This window comes from Capsicum annuum, chromosome 6, assembly GCF_002878395.1.
Source record: "Capsicum annuum cultivar UCD-10X-F1 chromosome 6, UCD10Xv1.1, whole genome shotgun sequence".
Classification (NCBI taxonomy): domain Eukaryota; kingdom Viridiplantae; phylum Streptophyta; class Magnoliopsida; order Solanales; family Solanaceae; genus Capsicum; species Capsicum annuum.
Genome location: NC_061116.1, coordinates 192,786,752 through 192,805,627, shown reverse-complemented (window position 1 = coordinate 192,805,627; position 18,876 = coordinate 192,786,752). Strand labels below are relative to the sequence as shown.

Here is an 18,876-nt window from a genome sequence, read left to right as displayed (position 1 = left end):
CGTTATATATGTAATTTTTACAACGAAAAATAATAAAAAATATCCCTGAACTATTTAAAATTGATCAAAAATATCCTTCATTTATTTTTTGGCTCAAAAATACTCTTCTATTTGTTTTTTTGGCACAAAAATACCCTTTCGCGGATTTTTTGGCTCAAAAATATTATTCTCCCTAACGGAATGCCACAAGACACGCCACGTGAATAAAAAAAAGTCACTTGATCAGACCACGTCAACAGGCACAAATGAAAAATCCCGCCATTAATTCATTTAACCATCATCCCATTTTTTTTAATTTAAAAGACCCAACTCCACCCATATTAAAAAGAAAAAATCGACCAACAGGAAAAAAATTGAAGAATTTGATTGCTTATTTTTCATGTGATAGGTTCAGATATTTCGGGTTGGTCAAGACGAAAGATGAAGCAAAAAATAGTTCCTTAAATTGTTGATCCGAATGAATCAAATTTTAATCGGGTCGACTCTAAACAATTGGATCCTCAAATAGTTGACCCAATTTTCAAGATCTTGGATTGCTACTGGATGTACCATCTTAATTTGTCTAATGAGGAACCTGATTGTAGTGAGAGGAATAGTAATTCAGAGATGAAATTGAAATTTGGAGAGTGGAAGTTTAGTGGTAATGTAGAACAATCACAAGTTGATGAGGTCAAGAATTGCTCGAGTGAGTCTCGTAACTTTGAAAATGTAAAATAATGAAATATAAGGCGGTGAAAGAGATGATATGAGAAAAAAATTGAAGAAATGAATTTTGCCTCTTGGTTAGGATTTTTTTAATATGGATCGGATCAGATTTTTAAATAGAATAAAATGGGTTCATTGTTAGGTGGATTAAATGAAGTGATTTTTCACGTGTATATTGACGTAGATTGATTAAATGAATTTTTCTTAATCTACGTGGTGTGCTTGGTGGCATTTCGTTAGAGAGAATGATATTTTTGAGTCAAAAAATAAACAAAGGGGTATTTTTGAGTCAAAAAGTTAGCGGAGAGGTATTTTGAGCCAAAAAAACAAACAGAAGGGTAGTTTTGAGCCAAAATATAAACGAATGATATTTTTGATCTATTTCAAATAGTTCAGGAGTATTTTTGACCTTTTTCCGTTTTTACAAATTTATTTTGAAGCAGGTAATTTGGTGAGTTGGGCTTTTTGTTGTGGGCCGGGTAGTATGCTATTTTTGGTCCGTCATGTCATGTTCTCCCGTCTAAATGCGAAGGGTGGCCATCATTCATTATCTGATTATTATCAGGGAAGTTGTAGAGAGAGAAAGAAGAAAAGCGAAGAAGAGAGAGAGAGAGAGAAAGGGGATGACGACGATTCGTAGATTCAGCTGCAATGACCTTCTCCGTTTCGCTTCTGTCAATCTAGATCATCTTACTGAAACTGTAAAACCATTTACCCTTAATTTTCTTCTTCTTTTTGATAACCGTTGTATCTGCATAATTACAGCTTGTTTGGATGATTGTTATCTATTGTATTCTGCTGTTGTTAGCTCAAATTGTGATGTCTGTTTTCATTATTTTCTTAATTCTGAACAAAAACTGCATAATTAGTGTTTTCTGAACTAGAAACGAGTGTTTACATTATTTCTAGTGCCTTTTTGAATTTTGAAACGAGTTCTAACCTGATTTGTTGTGAGTTTTAAGACTTACTGATAGAAAACACACTTAAAGCATCCCCATTTTTCTAGTTTCATACCTAAACTATTAGGTGTGCCAGTTTCCTGCCGGATTAGAAACAAGTTTTAAGATGATTTTCTTAGTGCCTTTTAGTAATTTGAAAGGAGTGTTAACATGATTTGTAGTGCCGCCCTTTGGAATTTTGAAATGAGTTCTAACATTATTTGAGGATAGTTCTCGAGTTAATGATAGCAAATACACCTAAAGTATCCCCTTTTTTCAAGTTTCATACTTACTATCAAGTGCGAGTTTTCCACCTAAACTATCACCAACTATTTATCAAAATACGCAAGTCAACTATCAATTGTTATCACATCATTCAGGTAAGAGAAGTGAATATAGTTGAGGTGTGTTTTGGTAATCGTTGGTGGTAGTTCAGGTAGGAAACTCGCCCACATGATACTTCAGGTATGTAACTCGAAAAACTCGGATAATCTAGTTATGTTTATGACCCATCAATCAGTTTTTAATATTATTTGTGCTACCTTGTAAAATTTGTACGACGGTTAATATGATTTGTAATGTTGATTGTTAGAATTCTTTTAATATCTGATGCAGTTCAACATGTCATTTTATATGACTTACATGGCAAGGTGGCCGGACTATTTCCACGTTGCAGAAGCTCCTGGCAGCCACATCATGGGATATAGTGAGTTATTCCAGTCTAGATTTAAAATTCATTGCTTTTTGGGGATGATTTAAGAAGGTGGCCGATGATTATTTAATTTATACAGATTCGGTAGATTAGAAATATCAAATATAATCTTGAAGCATTGATGCCTTAGTGGTAGATAGGAGCCAATTAAGTAGTAAAGAGTCGTTTGGTATGTGGGATAAGAATAATAATCCCCAGGATATAATTGGAGATTAATTTTATCCCGTGTTGAGTGTGAGGTATTAGCTAATCTGGAGACTATTTTATCCCATCATTTGTACTAAAATAATGGGAGTATTGTCCCATACAGAAAGTGGGATAAAATAGTCCCATGGGATATCCCATGGGCTTGGATCCCTACTTATCCCATACCGTGTACCAAACGACTCCTTGAGTCTAGAGTCATTTAGTTTTAGGAATACAGAAAATCTTGGAAGATAAAAAGAAATTTTTTGCAAGAATTGAAAACAACATGCCTAAAGCTCTCTGTTAGTCGTAGCTACCTTTCAAGAGCAAATTGTTTGCGAAAGGGGGATGAAGGAATGGGGATTTTCTCATGGATCATTCTTCAGCAGCACTGTTTGCTGCAGGGTATAAATGAAAATAGACTTCTAGTTTTTCCTTGTCAGTATAGTTTGCAAAGAATTACTTTGCTTTATTGAATTTAGATTTTAGGCCAAACAATAACGGATAGATGTGTTTTGGTAGCAAGTATCTTTGCTGGCCTGAAGCATTCTGGATTCATTTTCCTCTCAAAAAAAGATTGGGAACATATAGTAGATTACTTGTGCTGCTTTAGGTGGATTTCAATTCCAAACCCCCCCTTTCTCCCCGCCGATCATAACATAACTCGTAGGTTTAAGAAGGATGACTCTTGTACTTTATTTGGTGAAAAGGTTTCATGTACTAGTTGTTTTTTTTAAAGATATCATAGACTTATGGGTGACAAAGCGGTTAGAATCTATGTTTCTCGGACTCTTCACAAATGCCGACAGGTGCGTGTTGGATCCTTCCAAACGTGTGCTTTTTTGGAGGTCTGACACTGTGCGGCAACAATTTTGGAGGGTCCAAGCAACATAGGTTAAAATGCCAATTATGTAATTTTGTCTTTGTTTGACTACTGGCTGGTGCATTCTGGCTCTCATAAATTAGCAAGAGTGTTTTTTTTCCGATAACCAAAGCAATGGTGCTTGTTATCAATATATCGAAAAATTACTGCTAAGAAACATCTGACTTTTTTATAACTAGTGTCTGGCTTATGTGTACAGTTATGGGAAAAGTAGAAGGTCAAGGTGAATCTTGGCATGGTCACGTCACTGCAGTAACTGTGGCTCCTGAATACCGGAGGCAGCAATTAGCCAAGAAATTGATGAACCTGCTGGAAGATGTCAGTGATAAGATGTAAGCACCTATACAGTGGATACACTGTTCTTTGCAAAATTCCATTACTGAGAGATTAATGTCTGTGATAATTAGAATCCTGGAAACAGAAGCAAATTGATAAAGCAACTGATGCTTTAGATTATATCGAGTGTCCATACATTGAAAAGTGGAGTAGTTCACAGTATTTCATGAATCCTGGTTGCATTTTTTGACTTCATCTTTCCAAATTGATCATTTTGTGGTTTCACAATTCTCTTTTATGTAGCACCTCCAGATTACCATGGAATTGTATTTAATTTTAATTTGGCATGCGCAGTTTCTTTACAGTTTTTCCTCATGTTTGTTTTAATCTAGGTAGTGGTTTGCTTCACTAAATGTCCTAAAAACATGTTACAGACTTTTCTACCTTATCGATTACATCCTTGTATGTCGTTGTAGCTTCAGCAAAAAGTCTACACTGCGAGTCCTACTCATAGATGTTTAACTGATTTAATGAATGCATAGTAACAGTGTAAACTTGTACAAGTACTGCAAAGTTCAGGTCGTAAATACCTTATAAATCTCTGCATGTCCTTTGGGGTGTGGGGGTGGGGGTGAGGGGAGGGGGGGATTATTCTAGCCTTCTAGTTCTAGGTGCTTTTATTCTAAGTTTGGTACTGTGGATAATGGAACCTCCTTTCTTTTCCAGTTTGGTGGATAATGAAAGTGGTTTCCTTAGTCTTGTCATTCCAGGCATAGTTATGTTATGTAAGTTTGTGTGATGGCATAAAATTTGTGTGTGAAATGATACGATTAGATCAATTTCATCTTAGCAGAACTTATGACCTTGTGGAGCTCAGCTTTGTTTTCTATTTCTGGTTACTAAGCTTCACCAGTCTTTGCGTGATGACATGAAGCTTAATGTGACGAGAGTAGTGAGATTTGTAACCTGCTGTCATTTTTTTCACCTCCTAACACAGTTCCGTTTTGATCTGTATTTTTCTTAAACTAAAAAGGGCTTATTTGATTCATCCATTCACTTTGTTGATGGTATAAAAATAGTCTCAGGAAATAATAAAGTTTGTGTAAACTCTACCAATTGTGTGACCTGTTGTCCAAGCTTGGTATTGAGTTGAGCTTTATTGTTGTAGTGATAAGGCTTACTTTGTGGACCTGTTTGTGAGAGCATCAAATACACCAGCCATAAAAATGTACGAGAAGGTAATGACACTTCCTGTTTAACCCTGTTGGAGTTGTATTTGGATGAATATATGTTTTTGTTACTAATCCTGTCAACTGTTTCTCTTTTTCCAGCTTGGTTATGTGATATATAGGCGAGTTTTACGCTATTACTCAGGGGAGGAAGATGGTTTAGGTGAGTTGCTGCATTTTACTGTGATCGTAGTCTCTATTTGCTCTATGATGTCACTGTTATGACCCTTGTTTCCTCTTTGCTGTTCCAGATATGCGGAAGGCGTTATCGCGAGATGTAGAAAAGAAGTCTATAATCCCTCTTAAACGGCCAGTGACTCCAGACGAACTGGAGTATGACTGAGTCAGTAAAGATTGTTACCATGTAATCTTTTAAGAAGCTAAGTTTTGGCACCATTAAGTCTCATCTGAAAATGTATTTGCTAAGGAGTCTGGTCTCTCGTCCCTATCTGGAAATGGATGCATTTTATTTTACTGCTTTGCCAACGAGTGAAGATATTTGGGTTAGACATGTTGATATTTTGTTCATTATATTCTGTTAAAGAACCAAGTGCTAGAATTTCTGGCCTTGTGTTTTAGCTGCAACCATAGGAGCCATGGTGTGTGTGTTGGCTAATAGTTTTGAGTAATGAGATGGGTTCCCTGTTGGTATGATTAGCTGAAATTCTATGAGATCATCTGAGATTTAACATCTGACTATTTTATAACACTAATAACGCAAATTTGTTTATCATGGAATAACTCGATAGTTAAGATGTTACTATTCTAAATACAAATATCACATTAAACACTACTAATATTCGTGTATGTATAATACTACTTGGGGGTTGTGGTACTTTATATCCATTGATTTGCAATCTCTGACACGTTTGATTATTATGAATTCATATACTTATGAGGTTCTAGCCACCAAACCTTATAATTAAATCGTACAATAGTTTGTACAAACTTAACGCAAAATTGATGCAAATTTAATCGTGATTTCAGATTTGTGTTCTGCTTTTCTGGTTCTTCCAAATAATACATAGATACGGTTTAAGTGAGATTCCAGTCAATGACATGGAATCAGACATTGGTACGGGCCAAAATATATGTTTGATGTTTGATATTAGTTCACGTCCAACAGGGTCCGTCCGAAAATTGCAATTTTATAGCAACAGTTTTATAATTACAAAATATAACAAATTGTATTTTGTATTTAAGTAAAATGTTGTTATATAAATATATATACAAATTGAATAGTAATTCTTATTTTAACTCCCATCAGTTAGAGTTAAATAAGAGAAGTAACCGTCTTTAATTTATGTTACACTTAAATATAAAAATTACTTTTCCTAATATGACTCTTCTATTTCTCTTCTTGTTTTTTTTTTTTATTATTTTCCTTTTTTCTTTTTTCCTAATTTTTCATTTTCTTATTTTCTTTCTTTCTCATATTCTTCTTTTCCTTTTTCTATTTTCATTTCTTTTTATATCATTTTATTTTTTTATTTTGATTTCTTTCTTTTTTTTACTTTGCACTTTATTTTGACTCTTCTATTTCTCTTCTTTTTTATCCTTTTTCATTTTTTTCTTTATTTTTTTCTTTTTTGTTTTCTTATTTTTTTTCCTTTCTCATATTTTTCCTTTTCTTTTCCTATTTTCGTTTTCTTCTTCTTTTTTTATTTTTGGTTTTATTTTTACACTTATATTTCTAAATTTTTTTTTATTTTTTTATTTTTTTATTTTTACTTCTTTTTCTTTGTTTTTTTCTTCTCTTTTTTTTTTTTTTCTCTTTTTCTCTTTTTATTTTTTTTCATTTTTTTTACTCTTCTATCTCTTGTTTTTATTTTTTAAAAACGCATATCTATATCACATATACGTATTCAAAAAATATACAAAATACATAGACATACAGATCTGTGTATGTATTTACAGTACAAAACATACATATATATCTGCATATATATTTACAAAAATATATATGTGACTCTTATGTATGTATAAACATATAGGACACAAAATCTCTATAACAAAAAGTGACATAATACATTTGCCTAATCGCGCTTGAACTACACATTTTTTCTTCATGATATAGACATCAAAAATATTATTATGATGAAAAATATGCATCAGCCATAACTACATATGCATTAATTATAAATACATATGCGTTATTTATAAATAGATATGCATAATTGAAAAAATACATATGCATTAGTCTTAAATACATATGCACACTGAAAAAGTACATATATATTATTCATAAATACATACACATCTATAAAAACCTAAGCAGAACTAAGAATATATTTCCAAATCAATAAATATAACATGCAGCCCCATAAAAACGTATGAATAAATAGAAAATACATATGTATTATTTAGAAAAATTATGCATATCTGTAAAAATATATATGCATTAGTCATAAAAACATATACAATCTGATAAATACATATGTATTATACATAAATATATATGCATAACTGCAAATATACATATTCTTTCTTTTCGTTTGACTTACTCTTTTTCACATATTTTTACACTTTCGGGGATTTTGGAGATGAAGGTTTTCCTCAATGTTTTTCGTTTAATGATTTTCCCAATATTTTTCAGCTTGTCATAATGCTTTGATCTTATCTCTTCTGTGCCAACTTCTCTGTTCAACTGAATAGGAGTAGAAATCAGCTTAACACAAAACCCCACAATCTTTCAACAAAAAAAAATCACAAAAGCCCATCAAATAACATAGGAAAAGTTACAGCAGACCTCCATCAAATAACGTATCTCTTTATTATAGCAGACCTCCACAATTTTTCAACCAAAAAAAAATCAGAAACCCTCCCAATAAAACGAAGAAGATGAATGAAGAAAAAAATACGAAAAAATAAAAAAATATAAATTATATGAAAAGATAATATGCAAATAATGTAAATATCAACTTATCTTATGTGATGGATCACAATTTTTCAAAAAGGGAAAGAAATTGGAAAAAGTGAAGTGAAATATAAGAGAAAATTGAAAAAAATGGAGTGAAATATGGGAAAGATAAAAAATGGGTGAAACCCAAGTGTTTTTCAATATAATGGTTAAACTATTACCACTTTTATTATAACTTGTAATTTTGAAAAAGTATTGTTATTTATTGTAATTAAGGTCTTAAGTATGATAGTTTCTATAATTTTTCCTTGAAATTACACCCGAAGCGGTCTCATTCACCGCATGGTGATCAAACAGTATGCTTAGCTTGTTTGGATGGCCTTTGCATTTGTTTCATTATATTATATATTATATCGTAATATAAATTACCTTGATGAATATAATATTTGAATAAATTATTTACTTTTCGTTGTTATAAGATGCTGGAAATCAATAATTTTATGGGTAAATCTATATATAAAAAAAAGGATCTTAGATAAATTTCTTATAAAAAGGTATGATGAAGATGAAAAATACAATTAATAACAACTAAATAGAAAATTTTTTAGTGACAACGTGATCACACTATATCAATTATTACATAAAATAAGACTTTTCATAAGTAAACAGTGAGAAATTTAACACCATATTTAGTATATTTTCATAAAGAGGGAGACTGAGAGCTAGTGTATTCTTCCAAAGTGAGGGTCCGGAAAGTTTAAGTATATTCAGTTCATATCATTATCTCAGAGGTGAAATAGAGAGATTGTTTCCGATAACAATAATAACATCTCATTGTCTTAGAGGTGAAATAGAGAGACTGTTTTCGATAACAGGAATAATATACCAGGATAGAGGTTGTTTCTGATAGATCCGATTTAATACAAAAAATAATTTAGAAAAGACATATTAAAAAATAAGAAATAATAGATAGTGATACAACAACGAATAATAACAAAAACAAGACTCCCACGTAGTAGTACTATACTATCTAATCGAAACAACAAACATCGTCAAAACTCCACGACACTACAAGACAAACACATGATACGACAACTATGGGAACAACCACAAAACAAAGCACTCCTTCCTACAAAGACTTACTCCCGCATACTAATCTTCTACATTAATTCATGTCCTCCACACCTTTCTATTAGTCTACCTCTACCCCACCTAAAAACATTCATAGTCAATCTCTAACACCTTCAGATCAAGGCATCCGTGCACCTTCTCCTTATAGATTTGAACCATCTCAACCTCGCTTTTGCATATTATTATATTCCACCGATACTGTATAATGGAATATAATAAATTTTAAATAATAATTATAATTAATATTCCCTCCGTTCCAAATTATGTGTCATCATTTTTTTTTAATCCGTCCTTAAATAAGTGTCGTCTTTTCTTATTTGACAACTTTTTAAAGACACGATTACCCTTTTATCCTTATGGACCCATTTAATTAAAAAAAGAAAATATTGACACATTTTTTGATAAAGGATAATTTGGTAAATTTTACCAAATCTTCCCCTATTTCTTAAATTTCGTATCCGATCAAATGACGATATATAAAATGGAGCGGAGGAAGTATCATATTTAAAATTATTTTATTTTAATTAATAAAAAATATAAGTAAAATAAAAAATTAAATTAGAAAATTTGGTAAGAATAAAATGGGGGAGGAAGGGAGTATAATACAATTTGTACCATCATCCAAACAAACTGTCTTCTTTCCAAAAAAGAAAGAAAAGACACCCTTTTACTAATCAAACCATCAGTAGATAGAAACTTCTACTTGAAGAATCAAACAAAAACACCAACTTTCATTTGTCACAATCTATTCATTTTCTCTAACCTCCTCTCCCAACCCCCCAACCAACACCCATCTCTCTCCCTCCTTTAGGGACAAAGGGAGAGGGAGAGAGAAAAATAAAAGAAGCTGATTTCATTTGTAAATTGTTGAACTGAAAAATGCAATTGAAATCATTCAACATATTCACAATCACAATCATGTTGTTATTTACACTTATAATTCTAATTTTCTCTGGTTTTCTTGATTTCCCACTTTACACTTCTTCTTCAATCCCATCAACTAAAAATCAAATCTTGACCACCCCCACCCCCACCCCCACCCCCATGACCTCACTTTCCAAACCCGACCCGTTTAGCAACTTGTTGGGTGCTCTCAAGAAATGGGATTCTCAAATGGGTTGTCCTCAATTCAGGGAAAAACACAAAGGGTTAAATTATACTTTTGGTTCTTTGCAAAATGTTGATGATGGTGAATTGAAGTGTAATGTGTTAAAGATGGATTATGTGAGTGTATTAGTTAAAGGGTGGACTTGGATTCCTGACAATTTGGATAATTTGTATTCTTGTCGATGTGGGCTTAGCTGTTTGTGGACTAAATCTGATGTTCTTGCTGATAAACCTGATGCTTTGTTGTTTGAGACTGCTACTCCTCCTATTCAGGTATAGTATTAGCTCTTTTATCTTATCATGAAAGAGTTTTTTGCTTGGTAATCTGTGATGATAGTGCATCTAGATTGTTTGGGTGTTTGGTTTGTTACTGTCTGAGGCTCTGAACACCTATAATCTCTAGGGATCAGTGTTGTCAAAGGCGCGCTTAAGCCCCGAAGCGAGCCTCAAAACGTGTTAGAGTGCTTCGCCTCTCTCAATGTGCACTTCAATATCGACATCACGGTTCTAAGACATACTTTTCCCGGTCAATGAGCCTCTTCAGACACTAAACAATTGATATTTCACTTTGATCGCTGTTCTAAGACATACTTTTCCCGGTCAATGAGCCTCTTCAGACACTAAACAATTGATATTTCACTTTATCGTGATTGTTTTTTTAGTTTCTTTATTAGTAGTAATATATTTTGTCATTCATGCCTATAATTATTAGTCTTGGACTAAACACACGCACACATATATATATATTTGTATTTTTTCTCCATTTGCGCCTCTTTTCATTAAAACCCACGCTTTATTTGCACTTATAGCCACAGCGGACCTTAGAGCTTTTTTCTGCCTTTGTTCACACTGCTAGGTATCAAGGTCAGCTTAGCTCCAAAACAGGACAGAATGGAGGCAAATGATGAATTAGTCCAATAAGGCTAAGTAGTCGTTCTTACACGTATAGTAGATCCGTTGCTTTGGAAGAGCTTCTTATTTTGTTTAGTGACTTGTTCGTCCGTGTAAGATAAATGTCACATAGAGAAAATCAAAATCTAGTGTCAGAGAACCTCATTTCTCACAAGAAAAGAATACAGCAAAATGGAAATAGACAACTCATTTATCCAACACGCAACTAGTGTCGGTTGAGGCAGGGTAGGTAGAGCTTGCTTCAGCCTTGAAGGTATGCTATTGCTTTAGCGCGAATGAAAGGATTTCTCCAAATTAACTTGACCAAATGTCTAATGCTGTAAGATCAATATTGAACCTTGATGGTATTAGTATATGATTTCTACTGCCTCACAAGGAAACTGGGGAATTACCTTTTTAATGTCATCTTACATGTCACAAGATGAAAGAGAGATATTAATTGCAAATAATCAGTTCCCTAGATGCAGCTTGTCTATTTCATCTAACCTAATCTCCCTTTCTTATATAATTAGGGTTTGACGAACTCAAGCATTCAGAATGTTAGAGGAAATATACTGTATAACAACTTAAGTGCCATTAAATGCTCTGAAGACATTGTTTAACCATGTATAATTTGTGAATGCGTTAAACATTATGATTTATCTACTTCTTATCAATCTTTTATATGCATGTTTAGTTTCTTGTTAGCCCTTACATTCTGGCTTGTCTCCATCCTAAATTGGGTTTGACCTGTCATACTCCAGAAATACAATCTTGATTCTTGAATCCTCAGCTTCCTTTCCTCTTCTCCCCTGCAGCTCATTGGACATCCTTTACATCAAACTTCTGGTGTTTTTCCAAAGCTAATCAGTGGAGCTTGCAGACTAACCCACGGCCACTGTTTGTTTACTTACATTTTTCACAGGCTATTTTTTCAAATAGCAGTAATGTTGACCAACCAAATGGTTATCTTTCACTTACTCTTCCCCAGATATAGTTATTGACGTATGGAAAGAATTGAAAAATAATAATTTATCCTTTACTTATAAGTTATAATTGTAGGAGGATTATCCGCCTCTCTATTTTTTTGGTAAAAAATTACACCAGACCCAGTGATTGTTTCCTAATAGTTCATGATTCTTTCCTAGATTAAATCTTAGTTATGTATAAGGTGGTCAAGGCCTTTCAATTGTGACGGAAAACCCAAAACATTGTCTGTTGTACTTGCTATGTTCCGTGAAATATTTTTGCTATGACTTGTTTCAACATACCAATTACTAAGTCTATTCATGCGTTGCTGTGAACTGAGCATATACAGCGCTCCTTTTAAACCTATGCATATTCAAGTTTGCTGTATGACTATTTTTTGCCGTCCTGCACTTCTTTATGTTCAGTTATATAGCTATGTACTGTAATAGAGAGTTGGGTAGTTAAATGCGGCATAGTTATTGGCAGCTTGCTAGGACATCAGAGAAAGCTATGTTTTCTTATAGATGTTGAAGTACAGGTGGATAGAATAGCAACCATGTAACAAGATCTATAAATTGGTGTTCCATGTGAAGCAATTTTGTTTATAGGTTTGGGATCTTTTTTGGTGGTCTGGTGACTTTTTCTCTTTGTAATCTACAGAGATACTCTCTGCTGGACCTAAGACTTAATGCCTAAAGTTTCACTTCCCCTAGTGGACTCTGTGTTTGCAATTCAGCTTTCTTTTTTCCTTCAATAATTGTATTCGGTATGATTCCACATTATTGCTTTATATGCTATTATTAGATGACATGTGGGATGAATATTCCTTCTAAAAGTAAATTCTTTTGGTTTTTATGGTTTTCAAGCACCGTGGTCAATCAGTAAATCTTTCATTTATTGTTTTCTGGTCATTTTTACGTATAATTTATTCCCTTCTGTGAGGAGGTTCATCACATGAGAATTGCTTGATCAATCTTGCATTCTCTGACCATTATATAATATTCTTTCACCAAGTTTCTTTCTTAAAATGCCGAGTTTAGTAGAGAAATGGTCTCTGTTGGAAAACATGTTGCTGATTCTATGAAGTTGCGCAAAATATATCTTAAGAGTAGTTATTTCAGCATCGATCTCTGGCGTATCCCCTCATCCTCTTGTTTAAGTCTCTCCATCAAAGAGGGGAAAATTACCTTTCTTCTTTGCTGAGATCCCCACGGTAAATCTGAATTACATCAAAGTTTTGCTTGCTTGTTGCACACTCACTATGCATTCTTTTTCTTCACTGCAGTCTCCTCACAATTGTTTTTTAACTTATCAGAGACGTCAAGGTGATCCATTACGTGTATACATGGATCTAGAAGCTGGTAGAAAGAAATCAGGGTATGAGGATATATTTATTAGCTATCATTCAGAAGATGATGTCCAGTCAACCTATGCCGGCTCACTTTTTCATAATAATCGAAATTATCACCTTTCTCCTTATAAGAACAATGTAAGTCAAAGGTCGCTTTGTTCCTTCAATTTACCTGCAGAATATTCAATCATTGAGCTTAATGATATTACTTAATCTTCTTTTAAGTGCTTGGTATAATCTCTAGCGATCTGTAAATTTGTAGGATACTCTTGTTTATTGGTCTTCATCACGTTGTCTTCCTCAAAGGAACCAGCTTGCCAAACGTATACTCAGCTTGCTACCCTCCCATTCATTTGGCAAGTGCCTGAACAATGTTGGAGGTCTAGACAAGGCACTCTCGTTTTATCCCGAGTGTATGAAGGATTCTAATGTAGCACCCAAATGGTGGGATCATTTACATTGCGCGATGTCACATTACAAGTTTGTCCTTGCGATTGAGAACACCAGGACAGAAAGTTATGTAACAGAGAAATTGTTTTATGCACTGGACTCTGGTGCTGTCCCCATTTATTTTGGTGCCCCGAATGTCTGGGACTTTGTACCTCCACGTTCGATAATTGATGGAAGCAAGTTTAGCTCTCTGGAGGAATTGGCCTCGTACGTTAAGGCCATTGCTAACAATCCAGTAGCTTATGCAGAGTACCATGCATGGAGAAGATGTGGTGTGCTGGGGAACTATAGAAAAACCCGGGCAGCTAGTCTGGATACTTTGCCTTGCAGGTTATGTGAAGCCATCAGTAAAAGAAATGGGAGAAACGCAAAAGCCTCTTGACTGTTCAACTGCAAAAATACAGTGTGCTAGGTTCTAAATTTCATTATTATTGAGTACAATAGACCCCTGTGGTCCGGCCCTTCCTCAAACTCCACGCACAGCGAGAGCTTTACAACATCGGCGTGCCCTTTATTATTGTGTACTTAGCTCCTCTAGTGTTGTTTTTAATCAGTGTCTTTGTTGTTAGGATGTAGACTAGGTAGAGTGACTTGTAAAGATCTCAACCCCTTACAAATTAATGATACATTATTTTTGGTTCAACAAAATTGCATTTTCTATATGTCGATTTCCAGTAATATTCTCGATCCGTTAACCCTGGCGCATTGTCTTTATCGTTGCAGACTTGCTGTTCAATTAAATGATTACTTGGTGGTTGTTTATTCTATGAAGTTTGAGTCCGATTTAGCTTGCATGCACCTCAAACTATCCACCAGTCACTTGTTATCTCCCGCCAGCACAAAAGTGAAACCAATATGGAATCATCTTGACCTTACAGAGAACAAGGGAAGAAGGGAAATGATGCATTCCTTAATCACCAAGTTGTAGATAAAACAATCACAACTATGGAAGAGGAACCAGATGAAAAAGGCTTTCTTGGATACAATTCGATGAAAATTCAATTAACCATATAGATAAAAATACAAGGTGCACCACATGTTCCTGATATATATTTAAGGACAACTGTGGAACTTATAAAGCAGAGGCCAAGTAACATCTCATGACTAACCCGTTACTAAATACATGCAGCTTAAGACTCTTCTATGAAAATTTTCTGAATGAGCAAAGAAAGCTGATAACTAACCAAGGGATTAACTAGGCAAAGAACATTTTTTCTGAGAATGTCCCAACATATGGCAGCGACCACATTGAACGACTCTCTTTGGACGCTTGAAACTCTCTATGCGAAGAACCTTCTTTTTGGGCCTGCCAGGAGGACGCCGGGTTTTTGGTGGTCGAATTACAATATCAATGTTTGCTGCCCCACCTTCTGCACCCTCACCAGCCTCATTCCACAGGCTCCTATCAGGAATTGGGTATATCATCTGTGAGTAGGTTTCACGATAACTGTGGACTGTGAAACAAGGCTCGGCAAATAACTGCGCATTCTGCCCACAAGAGATAAGTGCAGCAGCAGCATGTGCACACGGCACACCGTAGAGTTGCCAACGGCGACATGAGCACACACGACTTCGTATGTCCACAATATTTGTCCTCTCAGTGGATACGATCTCAAATTCAATTTCGTTTGCTCGTAGAACTTTATAGCAGCGAGCATCAGCAATTGCTTCTGAAATCCTCTTTTCAGCAGCTGGCACGAGTATTGACGTCCACCTCATGCCCATGTTTCGGCGATCATTAGACCATGATGTTATTTGTTGGCGGATGTGCTCCATCATCTGCACAACAGGAAGTTCATGACACTCCAATGCCCAGTTATACAACACTTCTGTGATCCCCAATGAAAAATGACCATATCGTAATCCTTCAAAATATGCAACAGCCCAATGCTGCGGATTGAAATGGTGAAACCATTGTAGCACATCTTGTGAAATCTCTACCATCTCGGAGACTTTGCTCTCAAATTCAGCTGTGGTTAGTGCATACACTGCATTCCAGAAAATGTTCACTAATTTTGAGTTCTTAAATGTATCTCGGAAATTGTCACTGATATAACGTAGGCAATAACCATGAAACGCATTTGGAAAATGAGTTTCGACTGCCTCAACCATACCAGCCGACCTCTCAGACAGTATAGTAAGCCTTGGCATACTGTCCGTATTTACACCCAGAAGTTTGCGGAGCTCCGACATAAACCACATCCAGTTCTCATCACTTTCCACATCAACAACCGCTATTGCCAAAGGAAACAGAGTATCATTCGCATCAACTGCTGCAGCACAAAATAACATACCCAGGTACTTTCCTTTTAAATGCACTCTATCAAGTTCCAAAAGTGGCCGGCAAGCATTTAAAAATCCATAAATAGCTGCACGATATGAGACAAAAAGTCGCTGGAAACAGTTCTCCTGTTCCGTACCGATTGATGCAATGCTCCCTGGATTAGTCTTCCTTATCTGTTCACAATATGCAGGAAGAAGTCGATAACCTTCTTCAAAAGTTCCATGTAGAGCAGCCATGCTGCGCTCCTTCCCTCGCCATGCTTGCATATACGACACAGCAACCCCATGCTGACTTCGAATATCCTGCAAAATCTCCTTTGGTTTATACTGAGGGTTATCCCGCACCCGTGATTCCACTGATCTTGCAACCCAACCCACTGATGCTTGCTGATGGTGAAGGCTCTGAACTCCCTCACATGTATGCTCACCATGAAGTGTCCTTACCGTAAATGTAGGAACTCCTGGACATTTTGCGACATGAATACGCCACGGACAACCCTCTTTGGAGCACTTAGCTATGAATCTACTCCTATCTGATTTTACTATTCGAATTTCAAAATGCAATGCTATTGCTATCTCTTTCAAAGTCCTTCTACAAGTATCAACATCCGGGAACTCTTGCCCAATTGCTAAAGGCTGGTCAATCAACACACTATTCGAACTTGGTACTTCTGTGACCTGCTGACCATTTGAATCACGTCCTGATCCTAATATCTCGTGTACTGATTCCAATACTTGACCATTTGAATCGCGTCTTGACCCTAATATCTCATGCACTGATTCCAATACTTGACCATTTGAATCACGTCCTGATCCTAATATCTCATGCACTGATTCCAATACTTGATCCCCCATAACTCTAGGCACATCTAAAAACTTTCAATCTTGTTGCTAAACCCAAACCATGGCTCCTTTCATTTCAACCAAATTTTCCAAATGAGTAACTGTAGATCCACATATCACTCCAAATTCAGTATCTACCAAATGACAAAGGAAAGAAATTATCAAACGGGTATCATGCAAAACTCATAAATAGAAAAGAACACAATCAAAACATCAAGTCAAATTCTTATGCTTGCATACATACTAGTCAACTGTAGAAAACTAAACATTTCCAAACTACATATACAAACAACAAAATCATACATAGTGTAGTCTGGGGAGGATAGGTGCATGCAGACCTTACCCCTACCTAGGAGGTAGAGAGACAGTTTCCAAAAGACCCTCAACTCAAGAAGAAAAAAAACACAGCTCAAAGCAGTTCGGAAAAAGAAACAATAAAAATGAAGAAACCATGCAAAACTACTAAAGACAACATGACCAAACATTCTGAACAGTATCTACAACAAAATACGACATTCGAAGTACGAGAAGCGCCAGATTCCAAACTACATATAGAAAAAGGCAGCCGCGGTGCACTAAAGCTCCTGCATTGCGCGGGGTGGCGGGGTCTGGAGAAGGTCCGGGCCACAAGGGTCTATCGTATGCAGCCTTACATTACCCTGCATTTCTGCCAGAAGTTGTTTTCACGGCTAGAACTCGTGACCTCCTTGTCACATCCAAACTACATATCCCATGGATAAATAAAAATGCAGCTCAAAGAAGCGAAAAATTAGTTCCCAAGTTTCTACATTCCAGATTAGTTAGTCCTCACATACTTTAAAAAAAAAAAAACCAATATCACATAACACAAAATATTACAAAACAAACAAGCATAACTCAATTCCAAACTAGTCGAGGTCGGCTTTACGATATCATTGATATACATTCTGTTCCAATATAACCGTTCCACTCCAAACACACTAATAATTAAAAAAAAGAAAAAAAAAACACATCAAACCCCAAGAAAAGCAAAAGGGGTTTTATATTTACCTGAGATATACTGCTGGAGATCTAATTAGGATCCAAAATGGCTATAATTAACTAATAGCAGAGCTACAATATATAGATATGTACAAAAAATACTAGCTCCGTAGATTACCTGATATGTTATTGCTGGTTGGAGGTGGTAGATATTCGAAAAGTTTGTTGGTCCGACTAACAGGGTTATCGAAAAATATATATAGATATATGTTAAGTATATGTAAATTATTACCCAGAATATGCAGAGAGAAATTGAAGATGATGAAAAGAGTATAGGAGCGTAAATTTGATGAATTAGGAGGGCAATTGGAAAACCCTAAAGTTGGAAAATGCAAAATGTTTTCTCAGAATCGGCAACAGAAAAGGGGGCTAATTGGGGAATTATTGGGTATTGGGATATGTGACGTACAAATAGCTATTGAGCAAATGACGGATATAGCCTTAAATTTGTTGGAGTATATTCGATAATTGAGAGGGTTCGAATGTAAATAGATGTAAAGGGTTGTTAAAATGATCTACAAATATTTATACTTTCTTTGTTACTTATTACAATCTCTCTCTCTATTTACTACTCCCTCCCTCCCATTTTATTCTAATTTGATGTTTTATTTTACTTATTTTTTTTTACTTATCAAAATAAAATAATTTTTTAAAATATTTTTTCCTTTGTATTAATTACTTTTTATTTAAATTAAAATGTAAACATCATTTAATAAGAATATTATGGTAAACTAGTCATGCTATTTATTATTTTTCTTAATAGCCGTGTCATCCCAATTTGGAACGGGTAAAATGGAACGGAGGTAGTATTGGTTTAGTTGTACATGTCTCGTGCGTGTACCTTATTTTAATGAGTTTAAATATTGCATTAAATAGAAAGTTTATTAAAATAATAAAGACGAATACAGTAATTAAATTCAGCATCTTTTAATATGTAAAGATGAAAAATTTATTTAATTAAACATAACTTTTACCAAAAGATCTACCACTTGTAAATTGCAACAAAATAATACAATGATATAGATAATAAAATAATATAATT

The 18,876-nt window shown here is 34.8% G+C and overlaps 3 protein-coding genes across 3 annotated transcripts; 2 read left to right on the top strand and 1 right to left on the bottom strand.

Annotated features, from left to right (window-relative positions):
* The first annotated feature begins 1,218 nt into the window (after nucleotides 1–1,218).
* LOC107872771 (N-terminal acetyltransferase B complex catalytic subunit NAA20) lies at nucleotides 1,219–5,514 on the top strand. The gene is made up of 6 exons (XM_016719369.2): nucleotides 1,219–1,406; nucleotides 2,259–2,349; nucleotides 3,624–3,756; nucleotides 4,869–4,938; nucleotides 5,032–5,092; nucleotides 5,181–5,514. Exons 1-6 carry the CDS (start codon nucleotides 1,230–1,232, stop codon nucleotides 5,270–5,272), a joined length of 624 nt encoding a protein of 207 aa, XP_016574855.2. The 5' UTR covers nucleotides 1,219–1,229; the 3' UTR covers nucleotides 5,273–5,514.
* A 4,017-nt stretch (nucleotides 5,515–9,531) lies between these two features.
* Nucleotides 9,532–14,348, top strand: LOC107872770 (alpha-(1,4)-fucosyltransferase). Its single transcript, XM_016719368.2, has 3 exons — nucleotides 9,532–10,300; nucleotides 13,203–13,376; nucleotides 13,501–14,348. The coding sequence occupies exons 1-3, from the start codon at nucleotides 9,800–9,802 to the stop codon at nucleotides 14,068–14,070; spliced, it is 1,245 nt and encodes a 414-aa protein (XP_016574854.1). The 5' UTR covers nucleotides 9,532–9,799; the 3' UTR covers nucleotides 14,071–14,348.
* A 302-nt stretch (nucleotides 14,349–14,650) lies between these two features.
* On the bottom strand, nucleotides 14,651–18,236 carry LOC107872769. Its single transcript, XM_016719367.2, has 2 exons — nucleotides 17,953–18,236; nucleotides 14,651–16,948 (listed from the first exon to the last, which is right to left on the bottom strand). Exon 2 carries the CDS (start codon nucleotides 16,824–16,826, stop codon nucleotides 14,880–14,882), a length of 1,947 nt encoding a protein of 648 aa, XP_016574853.1. The 5' UTR covers nucleotides 16,827–16,948; nucleotides 17,953–18,236; the 3' UTR covers nucleotides 14,651–14,879.
* Nucleotides 18,237–18,876: the final 640 nt, after the last annotated feature.

Excerpts from the sequence above, each read along its gene's own strand:
- LOC107872771 (XM_016719369.2), top strand. The coding sequence starts at position 1,230 with ATGCGAAGGGTGGCCATCATTCATTATCTGATTATTATCAGGGAAGTT. Across the intron at positions 1,407-2,258 it reads TAGATCATCTTACTGAAACT|TTCAACATGTCATTTTATAT; the intron begins GTAAAACCATTT and ends TATCTGATGCAG. Across the intron at positions 4,939-5,031 it reads CCATAAAAATGTACGAGAAG|CTTGGTTATGTGATATATAG; the intron begins GTAATGACACTT and ends CTCTTTTTCCAG.
- LOC107872770 (XM_016719368.2), top strand. The coding sequence starts at position 9,800 with ATGCAATTGAAATCATTCAACATATTCACAATCACAATCATGTTGTTA. Across the intron at positions 10,301-13,202 it reads CTGCTACTCCTCCTATTCAG|AGACGTCAAGGTGATCCATT; the intron begins GTATAGTATTAG and ends TTAACTTATCAG. Across the intron at positions 13,377-13,500 it reads TTTCTCCTTATAAGAACAAT|GATACTCTTGTTTATTGGTC; the intron begins GTAAGTCAAAGG and ends GTAAATTTGTAG.
- LOC107872769 (XM_016719367.2), bottom strand. The coding sequence starts at position 16,826 with ATGGGGGATCAAGTATTGGAATCAGTGCATGAGATATTAGGATCAGGA.